Source organism: Anomaloglossus baeobatrachus, chromosome 3 (genome assembly GCF_048569485.1).
Source record: "Anomaloglossus baeobatrachus isolate aAnoBae1 chromosome 3, aAnoBae1.hap1, whole genome shotgun sequence".
Classification (NCBI taxonomy): Eukaryota; Metazoa; Chordata; class Amphibia; order Anura; family Aromobatidae; genus Anomaloglossus; species Anomaloglossus baeobatrachus.
Genome location: NC_134355.1, coordinates 184,651,408 through 184,671,411, shown reverse-complemented (window position 1 = coordinate 184,671,411; position 20,004 = coordinate 184,651,408). Strand labels below are relative to the sequence as shown.

At 40.1% G+C, this 20,004-nt stretch overlaps 1 protein-coding gene across 1 annotated transcript in view; it reads left to right on the top strand.

Annotated features, from left to right (window-relative positions):
• WDR27 (WD repeat domain 27) overlaps nucleotides 1–20,004 on the top strand; it is a 954,066-nt gene that overhangs the window by 695,417 nt on the left and 238,645 nt on the right. The window contains exon 23 of the mRNA XM_075339621.1: nucleotides 10,765–10,863. Coding sequence (XP_075195736.1) covers nucleotides 10,765–10,863 — 99 coding nt within the window. The remainder of the gene's footprint in view (nucleotides 1–10,764; nucleotides 10,864–20,004) is intronic.

The following is a 20,004-nucleotide window of genomic DNA, read 5'->3' as shown; positions in this document are numbered from 1 at the left end:
TTGCCTTTCCACACCATGAATACATCATCAATAAATCTGTACCAGATGCCAATCTTTTCATTGACAGATTCACGATCCTCTCTGAAGACCACCGTTTCCTCCCACCAACCCAGGAGCAGATTTGCGTACGATGGGGCACATGGACTCCCCATCGCTGTGCCCCTGAGTTGGTGGAAGGTGTGGCCATCAAAGGAAAAAATGTTGTGTGTTAGACAAAATTTGAGAATATCCAAAACGAAGTTAGAGTGTTCCTCACACTGGACCCCCCTTCCCTTCAGAAAATATTTGGCAGCTGTTAAACCAAGATCATGACGAATGGATGAATATAAAGATTCAACATCGATCCCAACAAGTTAGAATACCGTAGCAATCCATTAGGCACTACACATGATTTCAATTTAAAAGAACCACGGAAAAAACAACAAAGTAGAAACCGTGGAAAGAGCTGCAAACCACAGGCAACAGTCAAAAACAGGAGAACAAAAAGTGGCTAATATGCAAAAAATTACAAGTATTTATTAAATAGTAATCAATTCATTACAAATATATCGTGGAGAAGATGAAACAGACATGAAAAAACACTGGCACAGAGAATGGTAACACGGTTAATGTAGAAAGCTGCACAAAATGTTAGAATGATACAATGCAATGCAGTAACGATGTAAGTACATGATCAATCATAAAAACATACCCAGTGCAGCCAGATTAACAAATAGTAAAGTGCCGATAGTGCAGAGGTCTGGATACCCCCCTAGGAAGGGTAAGCTTCCTAGGGGGGTATCCAGACCTCTGCACTATCGGCACTTTACTATTTGTTAATCTGGCTGCACTGGGTATGTTTTTATGATTGATCATGTACTTACATCGTTACTGCATTGCATTGTATCATTCTAACATTTTGTGCAGCTTTCTACATTAACCGTGTTACCATTCTTTGTGCCAGTGTTTTTTCATGTCTGTTTCATCTTCTCCACGATATATTTGTAATGAATTGATTACTATTTAATAAATACTTGTAATTTTTTGCATATTAGCCACTTTTTGTTCTCCTGTTTTTGATCGATCCCAACAAGGAGCGTTCCTTCCTCAAAAGAGAGTCCTTCCAATTTTTTTAAGCAAGTCAGTTGTATCTGACAAATAGGAACCCAGACCAAGGACAAAAGGTTTCAGAATGACATCCAGATAGACCCCCAGATTCTGCGTTAGATTATCAACCCCAGATATTATGGGTCTCCCCCTAAGGGGGTCAACTCCTTTATGCAACTTAGGCAGACTATAAAATGTGGCCATTACCGGATGCCTAGGGTAAAGAAATTCATATTCAGTTTTGCTTATCAAACCCCTATCCAGGGCATCCAGGAGTAGGGAATTCAGTTCCTTCGAATACCGTTGTAAAGGATTGGACCCCAATTTTTTATACCCATTCTGGTCCCCCAGAATGTCATAACACATCTTTACATATTTTTCCCGGTCCATCACAACGGTATTCCCCCCTTTATCCGATTGTTTGATAACAACATCTGTAGCTTTACCCAAGGCATCCAGACTCTTCATCTCTTCCCTAGTTAGGTTGAATTTAACATGATGATCCGGTTTCAGCCTTTCCAGTTCATGAGAGACAAGATTAGAAAAGACATCAATTGCACTCAGGTCACTCTGTGCAGGTGGCATTTTTTTGCTCTTCAATTTAAGATCTGTAAAGGGCCCTCGCCCAGTCAGATCTGGTCCCATCTTGTCCAAATTAAACAGGAGTCTTACATCTTCCAGGATGTCATCCGAAATCCCCAAGTCAGAACAAACTCTCTTATTATCTCTGATATAGAATTTCTTCCATTTTAGCTTCCTCACAAAAAGACTGAGATCCTTAATGCTGTCAAAATCATTATAATCCGTCGTAGGTACGAATGAAAGACCCTTACCTAATACACTTAAATCTGCAGTGGATAATGCCCTACTTGATAGGTTCACTACTTGGTTAGATCTTGGGGATTCTGGAATCCCCCTCGATTTGTTCTGTTCCTTAGGAAGTAATCTCTTTGTTCTAAAAAATGGCCATTCTGATAGGGTTGATTGAACCTTCCTCTACCATTTCCAAAGTTCTTTTTCTTTCTGCCTCTCCCTCCCATATTCCTACCTTCTGAGTCAGACACATCTGTATCTGTTGTTGAGCACTCAGTTTCACTTGGTTTTATATAGCGTGGAGGGGCAAAATTATAGATTTTATTCTCTCTGAAATCCTGAAGATCTCTATTATAAAATTTATGCTTCTTATCCTTAAGATGGTATTGATATTTCTCAATTGTACTTTGTAATATCTTTTCTTTTCCTGAAAAATCTATTTCTTTTGAAAACGTATTAGTTATTTCAATCTGCTCTTTAAGCGCCACCTCAAGATCTGCAAGGTTCTTTCTCTCTTCTTCTAGAAGTAATGCCATCAACCTAAGAGAGCTTTCTGTAGCCTCTTTCTCCCATTTTGCAGCTAATTCCTGACTCCTATAACGAAAACCTGGCTGCAGGGAGATTCTCAAATGTCTAGGAACAATTTTATCACGCAAGTAGACTTCCAAAGATTGCACTTCCCACCATGAGGCTATTCTATTCTTATAGATCTTAGTTAGTTCCCGAAATGCGCCGTTCAGGGTGGGAGTGTATTTTTTCTGCACATACGTCTTTTCTGAAAATACATCTTTCGCTTCGTTGGTCCAAGAGCCTATGTCCAAACCTGTGCTTAGGAAACCTGCCATGTTGAATAAATTCAATATAAGTATAGCCACTGGATAATTAATTACATAAATCAGTTTCAGACAGCAAAGTTACGATACAGCATATCACTGCTGAAAAAAAAAAATTTTTTTTTTTTTTTTTTTAAATTTAACTTTTACTTCAATCACTAAAATCGTGGTCAGAATCACAAACAACATAAATTGAATTAAAATAATTTGGCCCCTCTTGACAGTGGCCCAAATAACACCGCACATAAATAATTGGATTTATCTCACCAACTTATTCTCTTCAATGGAGTTTTTTAGGGTCCATTAATTAGCAAGACCTCAATACAGAAGGTCTGAAAAATGTCTCCCGACGCGTTTCAATCAACACTTCAGGGGAGTATTCAAATGCCTCTTAGGTCCCATAAAGACACGGACCTTGCATTTATATAATCTGCTGTAATAAATGCATATATAGAAAAGATCAGCATATCAGCAATACAAAAATTTGAACATCCCTGTGTGGGACAACTCACCATTTTATAACTCTGTTCAAGATAGAAATGCGGTAATTCCAAAAACAGGTACTAATTACAGAGGGCCTGTCACCTCTAAAAACATGCTGCAATAAATACACAATAGATTCCTATCAGTAAAGTCAGCGGTTATCTTATCTTAATCCATTCAGCCAAATCACTGGGAACTCACCACATGGTATGGACGCCTGTGCCTCTCGCCCTATCAATCAGCTGTTGCCAACAATGGAGTTTAAATACTCCCTCCTCATCACAGCGTGTGACGTCATTTCCCTATTCTCAAGCATACAGCAGCAGTCAGGTGACCGGATATGACGAGCGCTGTTATATCGTCGCTATAGCAACATGTCTCCATTCTCAAAGACCCGGCAGTCAGGTGACCGGATGTGACGAGCACTGTTATGCCGTCACTACGGTAACATGTCTCCACTCTCAAACACACGACAGTCAGGTGACCGGACGTGCCGAGTATTGTTATACTGTTGCTACGGCAACAACATGCCTTCTCTCTATTCTCCATATATAGCAATCATGTGGCCGGATGTGACGCGCGCTGTCACGTCGTCCATTTCTATCACCTAGGGTGCCGTACCAGAATAACCTGCGGTCATCATAGCAAGCAGATGACCGGAAATGGCGCATATTGTTTATGCAGTTGCCATAGCAATAAACACCATCCTTGCTCACAGATCGCCCAGCCGGTCACATGGCCCACAGTAACCTATCATTATATGCTTTAGTTCTTATAGCAATTTTCTCCTATTTAAACATGTGATTTTCAAAGGACGAGTGAATCACCACCCCCACAGTAATCACATGACAATGCATCACACTACCAAAGAGAATAGAATGACGTCATTATTTGTATGATTTATTGCAGCACTTCATAATAGTTTCTAAACTGATACCACAGTATAATGAAGGTAACAATATGTACACCTTCTTCATTGATTATGATCTGGAATTTATACCCGCAAAAAAACGGTTAATCCAATATCTTTCACAATCAAACAGACAGGGGGGAGGGTGAAGCCAAGCTGTATCACCACAATCTCACCACATCACCCATTTTATACATGCAGATGGAGGCCTACAGACTCCATTATTTCTTATACTACAGCATGTCATCCAGATAGAAACATGGAGGTTCCACTGCCCATTTTTACTACTCATCAGGGCCACCTTACAAAAGGTATCTCAAAAAAGACTTCTGTTTAAAATTATTTAATAATCCACACCTAAATTAAAAAGTGTAATACTAGTTTGTCATTACGTACCAAAACCATGGAAAAATTATATTGAAGAGACACATTGATCAATAAAGACCACCCCCCAATAATAATTAAGCATTCGGGGCGAAAATCATCAGGTTAGGTTATAGAGCTAGAAGGATAGAGGTGAAACCCATACAAGATTAATGCTAAACCTCCACTTGCTTGAAATTCTGGCCCTACTTATCATGTGGGGGTCGGCGCCATAGGACAGAACGGTGGGTGGGCGCCCCCACTCGGCCGTCGTCTTGCCCTCCTAACTACATAAAAGCTAACCACCGCTAAACAAAGGGTGCAAAAGAGAGTTCCTCATTCAACCCATTGGGATAGAGTGTCTTTAACCAAAATATCCATCTAGATTCTTGTTGTAATAATCTCCTATCCCAGTCACCCCCCCTGGGAGGTGGTCTAATGTGATCAATGCCCTGAAAACCAATAACCGAAGGATCCCCACCGTGCATATTGTTAATGTGTCTGGCTAACGGTGTGTCATTATTCAATCTGATGTCCCTGAGGTGTTCCCCAACCCTCCGTCTGAGTTCCCTGCGGGTTTTGCCCACATATTCAAGTTTACAAATGCATGTCGCCTTATATATCACTCCCTGTGTTTTACAATTAATGAATGATCTGATGTCATATTCCTTCCCAGTTACCTGGCTCTGGAATTTTTTACCAACAATGATTGAACCACAGGCGACGCAACCACTGCATTTGTAACATCCTTTTAGTGTAGAATTAGGAAAAAAGGTTTTTTGTGGTGCCAGAAAAACTATGGACCAAACGGTCCTTTAACGATCTTGCTTTTTTGTATGTAATGGATGGTCGATCCGGAAGTAGACCTCCTATATCATTATCCATTTTTAATATGGGCCAATATTTTTCAAGGATCCTCCTAACCCCTGATGCTCCATTATCAAATGTCGTGATGAATCTTATTATCTCATTTTTATCCTCCTTCGTCTTTGTTTTTGGGGGGTACAGCAGATCTATCCTCTGTGCTTTCTCAATGTCTGCAGCCGCCTTACTTACTACTCCTCTCGGATACCCTCTCTCAAGAAATCTATTTTCCAAATCTTTTGATTGTTCAAGAAATTGTGCCTCCTCTGAACAATTTCTGCGGATCCTAGCAAATTGTCCCTTTGGGATACCCCTCTTCAAACTGAATGGATGATTGCTTTCCCACCTTAGCAGTGAATTTGTGGACGTGGGCTTACGATAGGTACTCGTCATCAAATTACCCTGTGAATCCTTCTCTATCATCAAATCCAAGAAGGAAAGCTTATATTTATCAGTTTCATACGTGAAGAAGAGACCCAAATCATTGTTGTTCAGATCCTTCATAAATTCTTTCAATTCCTCCTCATTGCCTTTCCACACCATGAATACATCATCAAGGCGACATGCATTTGTAAACTTGAATATGTGGGCAAAACCCGCAGGGAACTCAGACGGAGGGTTGGGGAACACCTCAGGGACATCAGATTGAATAATGACACACCGTTAGCCAGACACATTAACAATATGCACGGTGGGGATCCTTCGGTTATTGGTTTTCAGGTCATTGATCACATTAGACCACCTCCCGGGGGGGTGACTGGGATAGGAGATTATTACAACAAGAATCTAGATGGATATTTTGGTTAAAGACACTCTATCCCAATGGGTTGAATGAGGAACTCTCTTTTGCACCCTTTGTTTAGCGGTGGTTAGCTTTTATGTAGTTAGGAGGGCAAGACGACGGCCGAGTGGGGGCGCCCACCCACCGTTCTGTCCTATGGCGCCGACCCCCACATGATAAGTAGGGCCAGAATTTCAAGCAAGTGGAGGTTTAGCATTAATCTTGTATGGGTTTCACCTCTATCCTTCTAGCTCTATAACCTAACCTGATGATTTTCGCCCCGAATGCTTAATTATTATTGGGGGGTGGTCTTTATTGATCAATGTGTCTCTTCAATATAATTTTTCCATGGTTTTGGTACGTAATGACAAACTAGTATTACACTTTTTAATTTAGGTGTGGATTATTAAATAATTTTAAACAGAAGTCTTTTTTGAGATACCTTTTGTAAGGTGGCCCTGATGAGTAGTAAAAATGGGCAGTGGAACCTCCATGTTTCTATCTGGATGACATGCTGTAGTATAAGAAATAATGGAGTCTGTAGGCCTCCATCTGCATGTATAAAATGGGTGATGTGGTGAGATTGTGGTGATACAGCTTGGCTTCACCCTCCCCCCTGTCTGTTTGATTGTGAAAGATATTGGATTAACCGTTTTTTTGCGGGTATAAATTCCAGATCATAATCAATGAAGAAGGTGTACATATTGTTACCTTCATTATACTGTGGTATCAGTTTAGAAACTATTATGAAGTGCTGCAATAAATCATACAAATAATGACGTCATTCTATTCTCTTTGGTAGTGTGATGCATTGTCATGTGATTACTGTGGGGGTGGTGATTCACTCGTCCTTTGAAAATCACATGTTTAAATAGGAGAAAATTGCTATAAGAACTAAAGCATATAATGATAGGTTACTGTGGGCCATGTGACCGGCTGGGCGATCTGTGAGCAAGGATGGTGTTTATTGCTATGGCAACTGCATAAACAATATGCGCCATTTCCGGTCATCTGCTTGCTATGATGACCGCAGGTTATTCTGGTACGGCACCCTAGGTGATTGAAATGGACGACGTGACAGCGCGCGTCACATCCGGCCACATGATTGCTATATATGGAGAATAGAGAGAAGGCATGTTGTTGCCGTAGCAACAGTATAACAATACTCGGCACGTCCGGTCACCTGACTGTCGTGTGTTTGAGAGTGGAGACATGTTACCGTAGTGACGGCATAACAGTGCTCGTCACATCCGGTCACCTGACTGCCGGGTCTTTGAGAATGGAGACATGTTGCTATAGCGACGATATAACAGCGCTCGTCATATCCGGTCACCTGACTGCTGCTGTATGCTTGAGAATAGGGAAATGACGTCACACGCTGTGATGAGGAGGGAGTATTTAAACTCCATTGTTGGCAACAGCTGATTGATAGGGCAAGAGGCACAGGCCTCCATACCATGTGGTGAGTTCCCAGTGATTTGGCTGAATGGATTAAGATAAGATAACCGCTGACTTTACTGATAGGAATCTATTGTGTATTTATTGCAGCATGTTTTTAGAGGTGACAGGCCCTCTGTAATTAGTACCTGTTTTTGGAATTACCGCATTTCTATCTTGAACAGAGTTATAAAATGGTGAGTTGTCCCACACAGGGATGTTCAAATTTTTGTATTGCTGATATGCTGATCTTTTCTATATATGCATTTATTACAGCAGATTATATAAATGCAAGGTCCGTGTCTTTATGGGACCTAAGAGGCATTTGAATACTCCCCTGAAGTGTTGATTGAAACGCGTCGGGAGACATTTTTCAGACCTTCTGTATTGAGGTCTTGCTAATTAATGGACCCTAAAAAACTCCATTGAAGAGAATAAGTTGGTAAGATAAATCCAATTATTTATGTGCGGTGTTATTTGGGCCACTGTCAAGAGGGGCCAAATTATTTTAATTCAATTTATGTTGTTTGTGATTCTGACCACGATTTTAGTGATTGAAGTAAAAGTTAAATTTAAAATTTTTTTTTTTTTCAGCAGTGATATGCTGTATCGTAACTTTGCTGATTCAAAAATGTATATAGTTTTTCTGTAGCACGTATATTTTCCATGGAGTAGCATCATTATTATAAGGTATAGGAAATATACCAGCGACATTAAGAAAACAGTAATCTACATATCAGAAAAAAATGCTTCACCTTACAAAACAGTTTTTATTGAACTAAAATAATTTCACATGCAAAATAAAAACCGAAATATGAGCAGAAATTAATAGTACTTGACATTAGACTGTGGTTGATACGATTTTTCAGGGTTGTCCCTATATTGCATCCAATAGTAATCTGCCATCATTAAGTCATTCTAAAAATCCTGGTAGCGGTGTTCCATTACTTTAATGTCCTGGTGAAAGCACTCGCCGTGTTCATCACTTACATCCCCAAGATTGCGAGGGAAGACATCTAAATGCGAATGCAAAAAGAGCCTTTTCAGAGACATGCGACATCCACGACACTGGTATGCATTTAGCAGTTCCTCCACACCTTCAACATATTCTGGAGATTTACTTTTTCCTAAGACTTTTTCAGAGATCCACTTAAAGCTTTTCGCAGATCTCAATTCCTTATCATTTAGAATTCCTTCAAACACATCATCTTTCATACGCTCTCTGATCTGAGGACCAACAAATATCCCTTTCTTCAGTTTTGCTGGTGAAATGCTGGAGAATTTCTGTGAAATGTACTGGAACCCTTGTGAATTTGTCTTTGCCATGGCTTTTACAAAGTTTTTAATCAATCCCAACTTTCTATGTAGTGGAGGAAGAAAGATTTTTATTAGAGCAACTAAAGGATTATGCTGAACATTGTCTCTACCTGGAGCATAGATGTTTCTCTGTCCCCAATCACAACGAACATAATGATCTACTGCAATTCTACTGTCCAATAAACACAAGAAGCAACAATATTTAGTGAAATCTCCTTGCATTCCCATTAGCAGACCAATCACTTTCAAATCTCCACAGATATTCCATTGATGATGCTTATATTGAATAGCATCCAAAAGAACTGACAGATTTTCATAACTTTCCTTTAGATGACATGAGTGAGCAATAGAGATTGATTGTTTCATATTTCCATTGTGAAGCAACACTGCTTTCAAACTTCTCTGGGATGAGTCAATAAACAATCGCCAATCTGCAACAAAATAGTCTTGATTCAGTTCTTCAAAGAGGCCAATCACATTGTTACAGTACACCATTGGTCCATCAACTGTGAAAAATTGTGTTAAAGTATTACTTCTGCTTTGGTAATAACACACTTTGACATCATCATGAAGGAGAAGATTCTTGTTTCAGCATAGATGCAAGAAGTTCAGCTTTATCTTTTGATAATGAAAGGTCTCTGAAGAGATCATTTAATTCATGTTGAGTAAAGCGTTCTGGCTGCTCCATCAGGTACATACCTTGACTTGAGGGCTCCATGTCTTCGCCAGTAGCTTGAGCTCCATAGTTTTCATATTCGACTTCATTTTCATTCAAGCCACACAACAGTGGTACAGGAACTGGCAAGGTACCATCATGTGGAACTGGCCTAATTGCAGATTCAAGTTCAGGGTAATTAATCTTATGTTTGTTCTTTGTAGAAAAGCCCTTCAGTTTGACAAAACAAACGTAGCAGTCATCACTATGATTTTTGGGTTCTCACCAAATCTTGGGAATAGTAAATGGCATAGCCACTTTCCTCATATTCAACCAGTCACGAAGACCATTTGAATAACTTGAGCATATCACATGAGTGGCCCAGCATACATTGAAAATGCAAAAATAACGTAATAACAAAAATACTTCTATCTCAAAAACTTTATGTGATAGAGCAAAAATAAGTATATTTTTTGGAATCAGCACATCGAACTCCATAAAACAGACATATTACCTTTGATGATATTTTTTGTGAGTTGACCAGTGTTATCACGCTAGCAGCCCGCAGCCACCCCGAAGTTGTAAATACATTATATGTGCCAATTCAGACACTTTGCCTGGCTCTTCCCGATTGCCACCGTACACAGGGCAATACTTTTTGGGGTTGATGTCAGATTTAAATTGGCATCTGGGGTAAGTAATAGAGAGCCACCAATCAGATACCCCCATTACTAACTCGGTAAGTATACGGCTAAAAAAAAAACACACACACACGAAAAATAGTTTATTTGAATAAAGACTCTCCCATACTTCCTCCTTCACCAATTTATGAATTTAAAAAAACAGCGTGGGGGTCCCCCCTATTTTGTATAACCAGATCAGCTAAAGTAGACAGCTGTGGGCTGCAACCCTCAGCCGTTTGCTTTACTTTGGCTGGTTATCAAAAATAGGTGGGACCCCACACTGTTTTTTAACTTATTTAAATAAATAATTAAAAAAAAGGCATTGGATACCCTTATTTTTGATAACCAACCAACGTAAAGCAGACAACAACTTTCTTGCATCAATAACTGTAAATGAAGTGTGTGTATTTGTACTTTACCATAAATGAGTCCTCATTTAGAAGTGTTGTCGAGATGGGAAAACCTCTTTAATTGACATTACTTACAAAAACATATTATTTTCAACATGCTTATTCTTGTGTATCCATATTTCATTTCAGACATACATTTATGATACACATTCCAGCACATACCTGCACAAGCTTCCAGAACACTCGGAATCTGTCATCAATGTAGCATTCAATCCATCTTCTCCGCAGGTATGTTTTAGCTGATATTTTATTACATATTCCAATTAATCACTTTAAAAATGATAACATAATGTTTTTCCACAGTTTTTTTTAATACATTTCTAAAGTGTCAAGTTTCCTTTAAGATAATGATGTAACAGAAAGAAAACATGTATTTGACGCTTATGCACATGTTGAAATGGTAACTGATGTGTTTGCTTTGAACTTATATCGAAAACTGACAATTAGGCCTCATTCACATAGTTTTTTTCCTTGCATGTAGAAAAATGGACACATTTTCATAAATGTGTGAGATTAATTTTGTATCTGTTTATGTTTATACTTATGTTTTTAGTATCCTAGACCATATTCATCCAAGCAATTTCACCAACAATTTCGCAATTTTGGTGTAAATTGATTTGGAAGTCGCAACATTTTCTTTTTCATTTCTAATTTTTTTTTTTATTTGAATTACAACTGGGTAATGGGAAGAATAAGGAAGTAGATTACAATTTTTGAGGAATATATTGTAAACATACATAGTAAAACAATATAGTTAATGGGTATGGGAATGGGGGGAGAAATGGGAAAGTAAACTTTTATTGGGAAAACAGGGGAAGAAGGGGAGAAAAAAAAGGGGGTGGATATTTATATAAATTGCGAAAATATAACTGTTAAAATATAATGTAAATTACACATTTCTAAAGTACAATCCTAAAGAAGGAAAAGATAAAAACAATTAATTGAACGTAACAGTTATATAGAGGAATACAATATTAGAAATCAGAGTGTGGCGAAAGAAAAAAAGAAAGAAAGAAAAAAAGAAGAGAAAACAATCATTTCAGGATAAAGGGAAATTATTTATCCAGGGTTGCCAGCTCCAGTAATAAGCTGGGAAAAGGTTATTAAAAATTGCGTGACTCCTCTCATGTAGGTTATGTAAACACATTTTGTCAACAATATCATGAATTGATGGGAATATTGATTTCTTCCAATTTGCTGCAAGGGAGTTTTTTTTATAACAAGGAGTATGTGAATTAGGATAGAGTTAAATACCAGGTTGAGCGTTGTTATATCCAAAGAGAGTAGGTGGTGCCATTTGTGGTGTTATGTTAACTATGGATTGTGCAATTTTGTTGATGAGCTTGGATACATCCAACCAAAGACTACCTTGTTTTGGGCAAGACAGAAGATATGTAGAATATCTCCATTGAGGTTGCAACCTCTCCAGCACAGAGGAGAGCGGTTTGGGAATGCTTTATTTAGTTTCACCGGAGTGAAATACCACCTTGTCATAGTTTTGCAGTAGAATTCATAGAGGTTGGCGCAGATATTGGATTTGTATGTCCATTTTAAACAATTTTGACATTCTTTTGTTGTGAATGATTTATTTAGGTCCTTCTTCCAATTAGACATATAAGATTTTTTTTCAAATGAAGTGTCTTCATTAATAAAGTCGTATATGTTACTTGTTTTCCAAATGATCTTACTGTTACTGTTTTGGTTACAGAAGAGAAGATTAATGACTATCGATAGAGGGTGTTTATTTATATTAAGTCTTGAGCTTTTCTGAGTGAGAGTATCAAGAAGTCAGAGTCTAAGATTAAGATTTTCTTTTTTAAGTCTTGTAAAAAAATAAATTCTGTGCCATTGTGAATATCTTTGAATTTTTTTTAGAACCTTATTATTCCATAAGAGAGGTATTTTAATGCCAGAGATTATTTCTAAGAATTGTAAGGAGAATTCTTTTACTAGTTCATTCTTAAGTATTTTTGTTTTTGGTTTGTGTTTTATTAGTTTTTTCTAAGCCATTATAATCATGGATAAGGGAGGTACCCATTTTTATTTTTGCACTGGCACCTTAATATATTGCATCCAATGCCTTGTTGATTGCTGCATCCACTGACACTTTAACCCCTTCAGCTCCCGGGCACTTTCCGTTTTTGCGTTTTTGTTTTTTGCTCCCCTTCTTCCGAGAGACGTAACTTTTTTATTTTTCTGTCAATCTTGCCATATGAGGGCTTGTTTTTTGCGGGACGAGTTGTACTTTTAAATGAAACCATAAGTTTTACCATATATTGTACTGGAAAATGGCAAAAAAATTCCAAGTGCGGAAAAATTGCAAAAAAAGTGTGATTGTACCATAGTTTGGATATTTTATTCACCGTGTTCACTATATGGTAAAACTGATGTATCTATGTGATGGCTCAGGTCAGTGCGAGTTTGTAGACATGAATAGGTTTACTTGTATTTAAGGGGTTGAAAAAAATTCACAAGCTTGTCCAAAAAAAGTGGCGCACGTTTTGCGCCATTTTCCAAAACCCGTAGCGTTCTTATTTTTTGGGATCTATAGCTCAGTGACGGCTTATTTTTTGTGTCTCGACCTGACATTTTTAACATTACCTTTTTTGCGCAGATGCTACATTTTCATCGCCTATTATTGCATTTTGCGCAAAAATTGCGGCGACCAAAAAACTTAATTTTGGCGATTGGATTTTTTTGCCATTACGCCGTTTACTGATCAGATTAATTGATTTTATATTTTGATAGATCGGGCATTTCTGAACACGGCGATACCAAATATCTGTATATTTTTTATTTTTTTAACCCTTTAATTTTCAATGGGGTGAAATGGGGGTGATTTGAACTTTTATTTTTTTTTTTTATTTTTTAAAACTTTTTTTAACTTTTTTTTTTATTTTCCTAGTCCCCCTAGGGGGCTATAGCGATCAGCAATCCGATCGCTCTACCCTATCTGCAGATCACAGCTACAGAGCTGAGAACTGCAAATTTGGTGCTTTACTTTCAATGCTAGCTGTATTCCGGCATTGAGAGGAAGTGACTCATGTTAGCTACAAGCGTCATCACATGACCCTGTGCTACCATGGCAACCACCGAAAGTCACGTGATCATGTCACGTGACTTCCGATGGGGGGCGGGGTTAGTGACTGTCATGGCGGCGCACATATACATCTCGCTGCCAGATTTTGGCAGTGAGATGTAAAGGGTTAATGGCCGCGGGTGGAAGCGATTCCACCCGCGACTAGCAGGCACACATGTCAGCTGTTGAAAACAGCTGATATGTACGCGGATCGCCGCCGCCTGCCCTTGGCAGGGGGCGGGGATTAACTGCACACGATCCATGACGTACCCAGTACGTCATGGGTCGTTAAGGGGTTAACACACTGAAACTCAATGTATACTTAACATCGTCTATGAGGGAGAAATGATTCTGGTATATACTAAGTTGTAGACTATCTTGCTACCATTGCAGTGAACCTCCTGTTCCCTGGACCCACAGTTGTCAAACTTGGGATTGAATTTATTTGTGCCATGCCTTTAAGGATGTAGTTGTTGTAAGGAATGCAACTACATGTTATTGTGGATTATGTATAAGTAAACATGTGTTCTATTGGTGTTAGTATTGGTTGGATATTTATGTATACAGTGCCTTGCGAAAGTATTCGGCTCCCTTAAATTTATCAACCTTTTCCCACATTTCAGGCTTGAAACATAAAGATACAAATTGTAATGTTATGGTGAAGAATCAACAAGTGGGACACAATTGTGAAGTTGAACGAAATTTATTGCTTATTTTAAACTTTTTTAAAAAATAAATAACTGTAAAGTGGGGCAATATTATTCGTCCCCTTTACTTTCAGTGCAGCAAACTCACTCCAGAAGTTCATTGAGGATCTCTGATCCAATGTGGTCCTAAATGACTGATGATGATAAATATAAGCCACCTGTGTGTAATCAAGTCTCTGTATAAATGCACCTGCTCTGTGATAGTCTCAGTGTTCTGTTTAAAGCACAGATGGCATCATGAAGACCAAGGAATACAACAGGCAGGTCCATGATACTGTTGTGAAGAAGTTTAAATCCGTGATACTGTTGTGAAGAAGTTTAAAGCCGTATTTGGTTACAAAAAGATTTCCAAAACTTTCAACATCCCAAGGAGCACTGTGCAAGCGATCATATTGAATTGGAAGGAGTATCATACCACTGCAAATCTACGAAGACCTGGCCGTCTATCCAAACTTTCATCTCAAACAAGGAGAAGACTGATCAGAGATGCAGCCAAGAGGCCCATGATCACTCTGGATGAACTGCAGAGTTCTACAGCTGAGGTGGGAGAGTCTGTCAATAGGACAACAATCAGTAGTACACTGCACAAATCTGGCCTTTATGGAAGAGTGGCAAGGAGAAAGCCATTTCTCAAAGATTTCCATAAAAAGTGTTGTTTAAAGTTTGCCACAAGACACCTGGGAGACACACCAAATATGTGCAAGAAGGTGCTCTGGTCAGATGAAACCAAAATTGAACTATTTGGGCACAATGCCAAACGATATGTTTGCAATAAAAGCAACACAGCTCATCACCTTGAACACACCATCCCCACTGTCAAACATGATGGTGGCAGCATCACGGTTTGGGCCTGCTTTTCTTCAGCAGGGACAGGGAAGATGGTTAAAATTGATGGGAAGATGGATGGAGCCAAATACAGGACCATTCTTGAAGAAAACCTGTTGGAGTCTGTAAAAGACCTGAGACTGGGACGGAGATTTGTCTTCCAACAAGACAATGATCCAAAACATAAAGCAAAATCTACAATGGAATGGTTCACAAATAAACGTATCCAGGTGTTAGAATGGCCAAGTCAAAGTCTAGACCTGAATCCAGCATACTCCATCCAGGACTGTATGCAGGAGTTTTTAGCCCCCCCAAAAAATGATGTGGGCTTCGCCATGTTTTTTGTATGCTAGCCAAGTACAGCAGGCAGCTACGGGCTGCCCCATCCCCCAGCTGCCTATTTGTACCCGGCTGGGAACCAAAACTATAGGGAAGCCCTTTTTTTTTTTTTAATTATTTCATGAATTTCATGAAATAATTAAAAAAAAAATGACGTGGGCTTCGCCCAATTTTTGTGTCCAGCCAGGGACAACTAGGCAGCTGGGGATTGGAATCCGCAGCGCAGGGTGCCTAAGCTTTCTGGGCACCCCTGCTGCCAATTGCAGTCCGCTGCCTCCCCAGAAAATGGTGCTTTCATAGAAGCGCCATCTTTTGGCGCTGTAGCCAACTCTTCCAGCTGCCCTGGTGGCTCGCTGGGTAATAATGGGGTTAGGACTAGCTGTATATTATCAACTGGCCCTAAGCCCGAAATTCATGGTGTCACGCCAATATTAGACATGGCCACCATGAATTTCTAGTACAGATAAAAAAAAACACAACTTACAAAAAAATATTTTTATTAGAAATAAAACACAACACAATTAGTGACTCCATCTTAAAGCGATCAGATGATGTCAGGTTCAAGGGCCTGAATCACATGACACAGCATCTGATTGTATAAACGGCTTTTATACAATCAGCTGATGCATCAGTGCAAAAAAAAAAAAATACACACTTCTGTGCAGACTTCTGTCCGACAGCAGCAGCTGATAGTTTAGCCGGCTGGGTGGTAAAGAGCCGGCCTCACCGCTCGACTTATAGTGTCAGCTGATTTCGTCAGGTGACCGCATCAGCTGATCATCGCCAGGTCTGATAAAGAGAAAAGAGAGAGAAAAGATAGAGAAAAAAGAGAGAAAAGAGAGAGAAAAGAGAGCGAGAAAAGAGAGAGAAAAGAGAAGAGAGAGAGGGAGAGAGAGAGGAGAGAGAGAAGAGAGAGGAGAGAGAAAAGAGAGGGGGATAGAGAGAGAGAGAGAAGAGAGAGAGAAGAGGAGAGAAGAGAGAGGAGAGAAAGAGAAGAGAGAGGGAGAGAGAGCAGAGAGAAGAGGAGAGAAGAGGAGAGAGGGGAAAAAGAGCGAGAGAGAAAAAGAGAGAAAAAGAGAGAGAGAGAAAAAAAGAGAGAGGGAAAAAGAGAGAAAAAGAGAGAGAGAGAAAGAGAGAGCGAGAGTAAAAGAGAGAGAAAAAGAGAGAGACAGAAAAAGAGAGAAAAAGAGAGAGGGAAAAAGAGAGAGAGAGAGAAAAAGAGAGAGAGAGAAAAAAGAGAGAGAAAATGAGAGAAAAAGAGAGATAGAGAAAGAGAGAGAAAAGGAGAGAAAAAGAGAGAGAAAAAGAGAGAGAAAAAGAAAGAGAAAAAGAGAGAGAGAAAAAGAGAGAGAAAAAGAGAGAGAAAGAGAGAGCAAGAGTAAAAGAGAGAGAAAAAGAGAGAGAGAGGGAAAAAGAGAAAAAGAGAGAGAGAGAAAAAGAGAGAGAGAAAAAGAGAGAAAAAGAGAGAGAGAAAGAGAGAGAGAAAAAGAGAGAGAGGGAGAAAGAGAGAGAGAAAAAAAGAGAGAAAGAGAGAAAAAGAGAGAGAGAGAGAGAGAAGAGAGAGAGAGAGAAAGAAAAAGAGAGAGAGAAAGAGAGAGAGAAAGAGAGAGAGAGAGAAAAAGAGAGAGAGGGAGAGAGAGAAGAGCGAGAGAGAGAAAAGAGAGAAAGAGAAGAGAGAGAGGAGAGAGCAATGCATCCTCATTCCGTGAACTGCTCCGATTTTAGAGGTGTGTCCCGCAGCTCACAGCTGATGTCAGGCTCCTCCTCTCAGTGCATAAATAAATTAAATTCTGTACCGGGACGGCCGGGACTCGAACTCGTGAACTAACTTTCCTTGGGTGCAGGCTCTATCCATTGAGCCACTGCCTCTAATGAGAAGCATGGGAAGATTTGGTAATCTTGACCTCTATACTGCAGTAGAGCATCTAGAAGCAGATTGTTCAGCTGCAAGGATGGATGGATGGATGGTGAAAGGAGGAAACACTGGCACCATTCAGCGAGCTAACCGCTCAATCTTCCTATTTCTGGTTTATACACGCATTATATGGCTTGTAAATTTCCTTGCATTCTGGCGACAGTGCTCATTCCAATGAAAGGCCATGCCTTTCCCCCTAACCTGATGGTCGAATAAAACAGCTTTTTTTACCGCATATTTGGTGAGTGTCTTCCATCTCTTTTCACATAGACTGGATGGGCGGATGGATGGATGGGTGGATGGATGGATGAATGGGCGGATGGATGGATGCATGGGCGGATGGATGGATGGGCGGATGGATGGATGCATGGGCGGATGGATGGATGGATGGATGGGCGGATGAATGGATGGGCGGATGGGTGGATGGGCGGATGGATGGATGGGCAGATGGATGGATGGGCGGATGGATGGATGGGCGGATGGATGGATGGACGGATGGATGAATAGGCGGATAGGTGGATGGATGGATGGGCGGATGGATGGATGGGCGGGTGCATGGATGGATGGATGGGCGGATGGATGGGCGGATGGATGGATGGGAGGATGGGCGGGTGGATGGGCAGATGGGTGTGCAAACACCGGCAGTACCACTCTCATCACCGCACACACGCAGGCACTACAACCCCCATCATCACTGCACACGCAGGCACTACGGCACTCATCATCCTCGCACACAGCAGGCACTACAACCCCCATCATCACCGCACACGCAGGCATTACCTCAGTGACGTCCCAGGGAACGAGGGAATACCTGATTGAATAATGAAGCGGCAGCCATTTTCAAAAGAGGAAAAGCCGCCGGAGCTTTGTGACAGCCGTGCAGCCTCGCGTCCATGATCGGTGAGTAGGAAAGAGAGAGGGATTGTGCTGGGGACGCAGGACGCATGCAGATACGCAACGTGTACACATAGCCTTACTGTGAAAAGCCACGCTTTTGGTGATCGAACCATTATCGAACGGTAACTCGAACTGCCGAACTTGAAGCAAATCGTTCGAGTTCGTCGAACGACTCGAACACCGCCCAAAATCACTCAAGTTTGAAATTGGTGAACCGTTCAACTCGGACATTGCTCAACTCTAGTTTTTTAGTAACAAAAGAATTAAATGAATTAAAAAATAAAGACCACTGAGCTTGTCTCGGTGTTAGACATTTTGCTGACTTGAGATACAGGAGATTTTTATGGTCCGTAATTACAGTAACTGGATGTTTAGCTCCCTCTAAAAAGTGTTGCCAGTCTTCAAATGCCAACTTAAAAGCGACTAACACCCTACTACTAATGTAATTACGTTCAACCGTAGATAACTTCTGAGAAAAGAAGACATATGGACAACGTTTGCCAACAGATGGACGCTGAAACAATATAGCTCCCACACCCACTTCTGATGCATCAACTTCCACCGTGAAGGGAAGAGATACATCAGGCTGTGTCATCAATGGAGCTGATGCTAAACATCTTTTAAGACAATCAAAAGCATATAAAATCACCTGAGACCAACTAGAAAAATCTGTATCTTTTTTCGTCATATCAGTCAGAAGTCTTACAATGGCAGAAATTTGCAAACACTAGGAAACATTATAGCATTTTCATAATATGCATTTGAGCAAATTGACCCTTGGCTTCAATATTAAGATGCAGTCATAGGGTCTGTGTGGTGGCAGCTCCTGGCTGCCCTTTTCGGAGAAAACATTTCTAAACTCTGAAGAGGCACCACAATACCTGTTGTTATAGAATAGATACAGGTCCTTAAACAGTTCTGGTTACAGAAAGCGTTCCATTTAATTATGTTCTAGGTCTTCCAGTCTATGATCGACTTATGCAATGTAAACCAAGGGAAGACTGACACAAATTGTGCAGGAAGATTTTGAGTACATAACCAGTAATGCACTCTAAATGGAGTACCCCTATGCGGAGCTCTAACCCCGATACACATTCCCTAAAGTAAATCAGGTTACTGGCACCATCCGTGAGAAGACCTCAATTTTGAGGTTACCTGTGACTCCACCGGTCACTATACCCGGACATCCATTGTGTGGCCGGAGAACATAGAACATCTCCTGATGAACCCCCAAACATCCTGAGGGCGAAACGCGTTGAAATGGGATGAGTGATGAGTATCAATATTTGCCGTGTGCTATTATAGATGTGCCATAGGATATAACCTGATGTTTCATTGATCATGAGGTATGAACAGTGGGTTGTCTGATTTACTGGTATTGGAACATCGTTTCTTCTTATTGTGTATGTGATGATGGTTTCCGATAGATATAATATACAGTGCCTACAAGTAGTATTCAACCCCCTGCAGATTTAGCAGGTTTACACATTCGGAATTAACTTGGCATTGTGACATTTGGACTGTAGATCAGCCTGTAAGTGTGAAATGCACTGAAGCAAAAAAGAATGTTATTTCTTTTTTTTTTTTTTTTTTTTTTTAAATGGTGA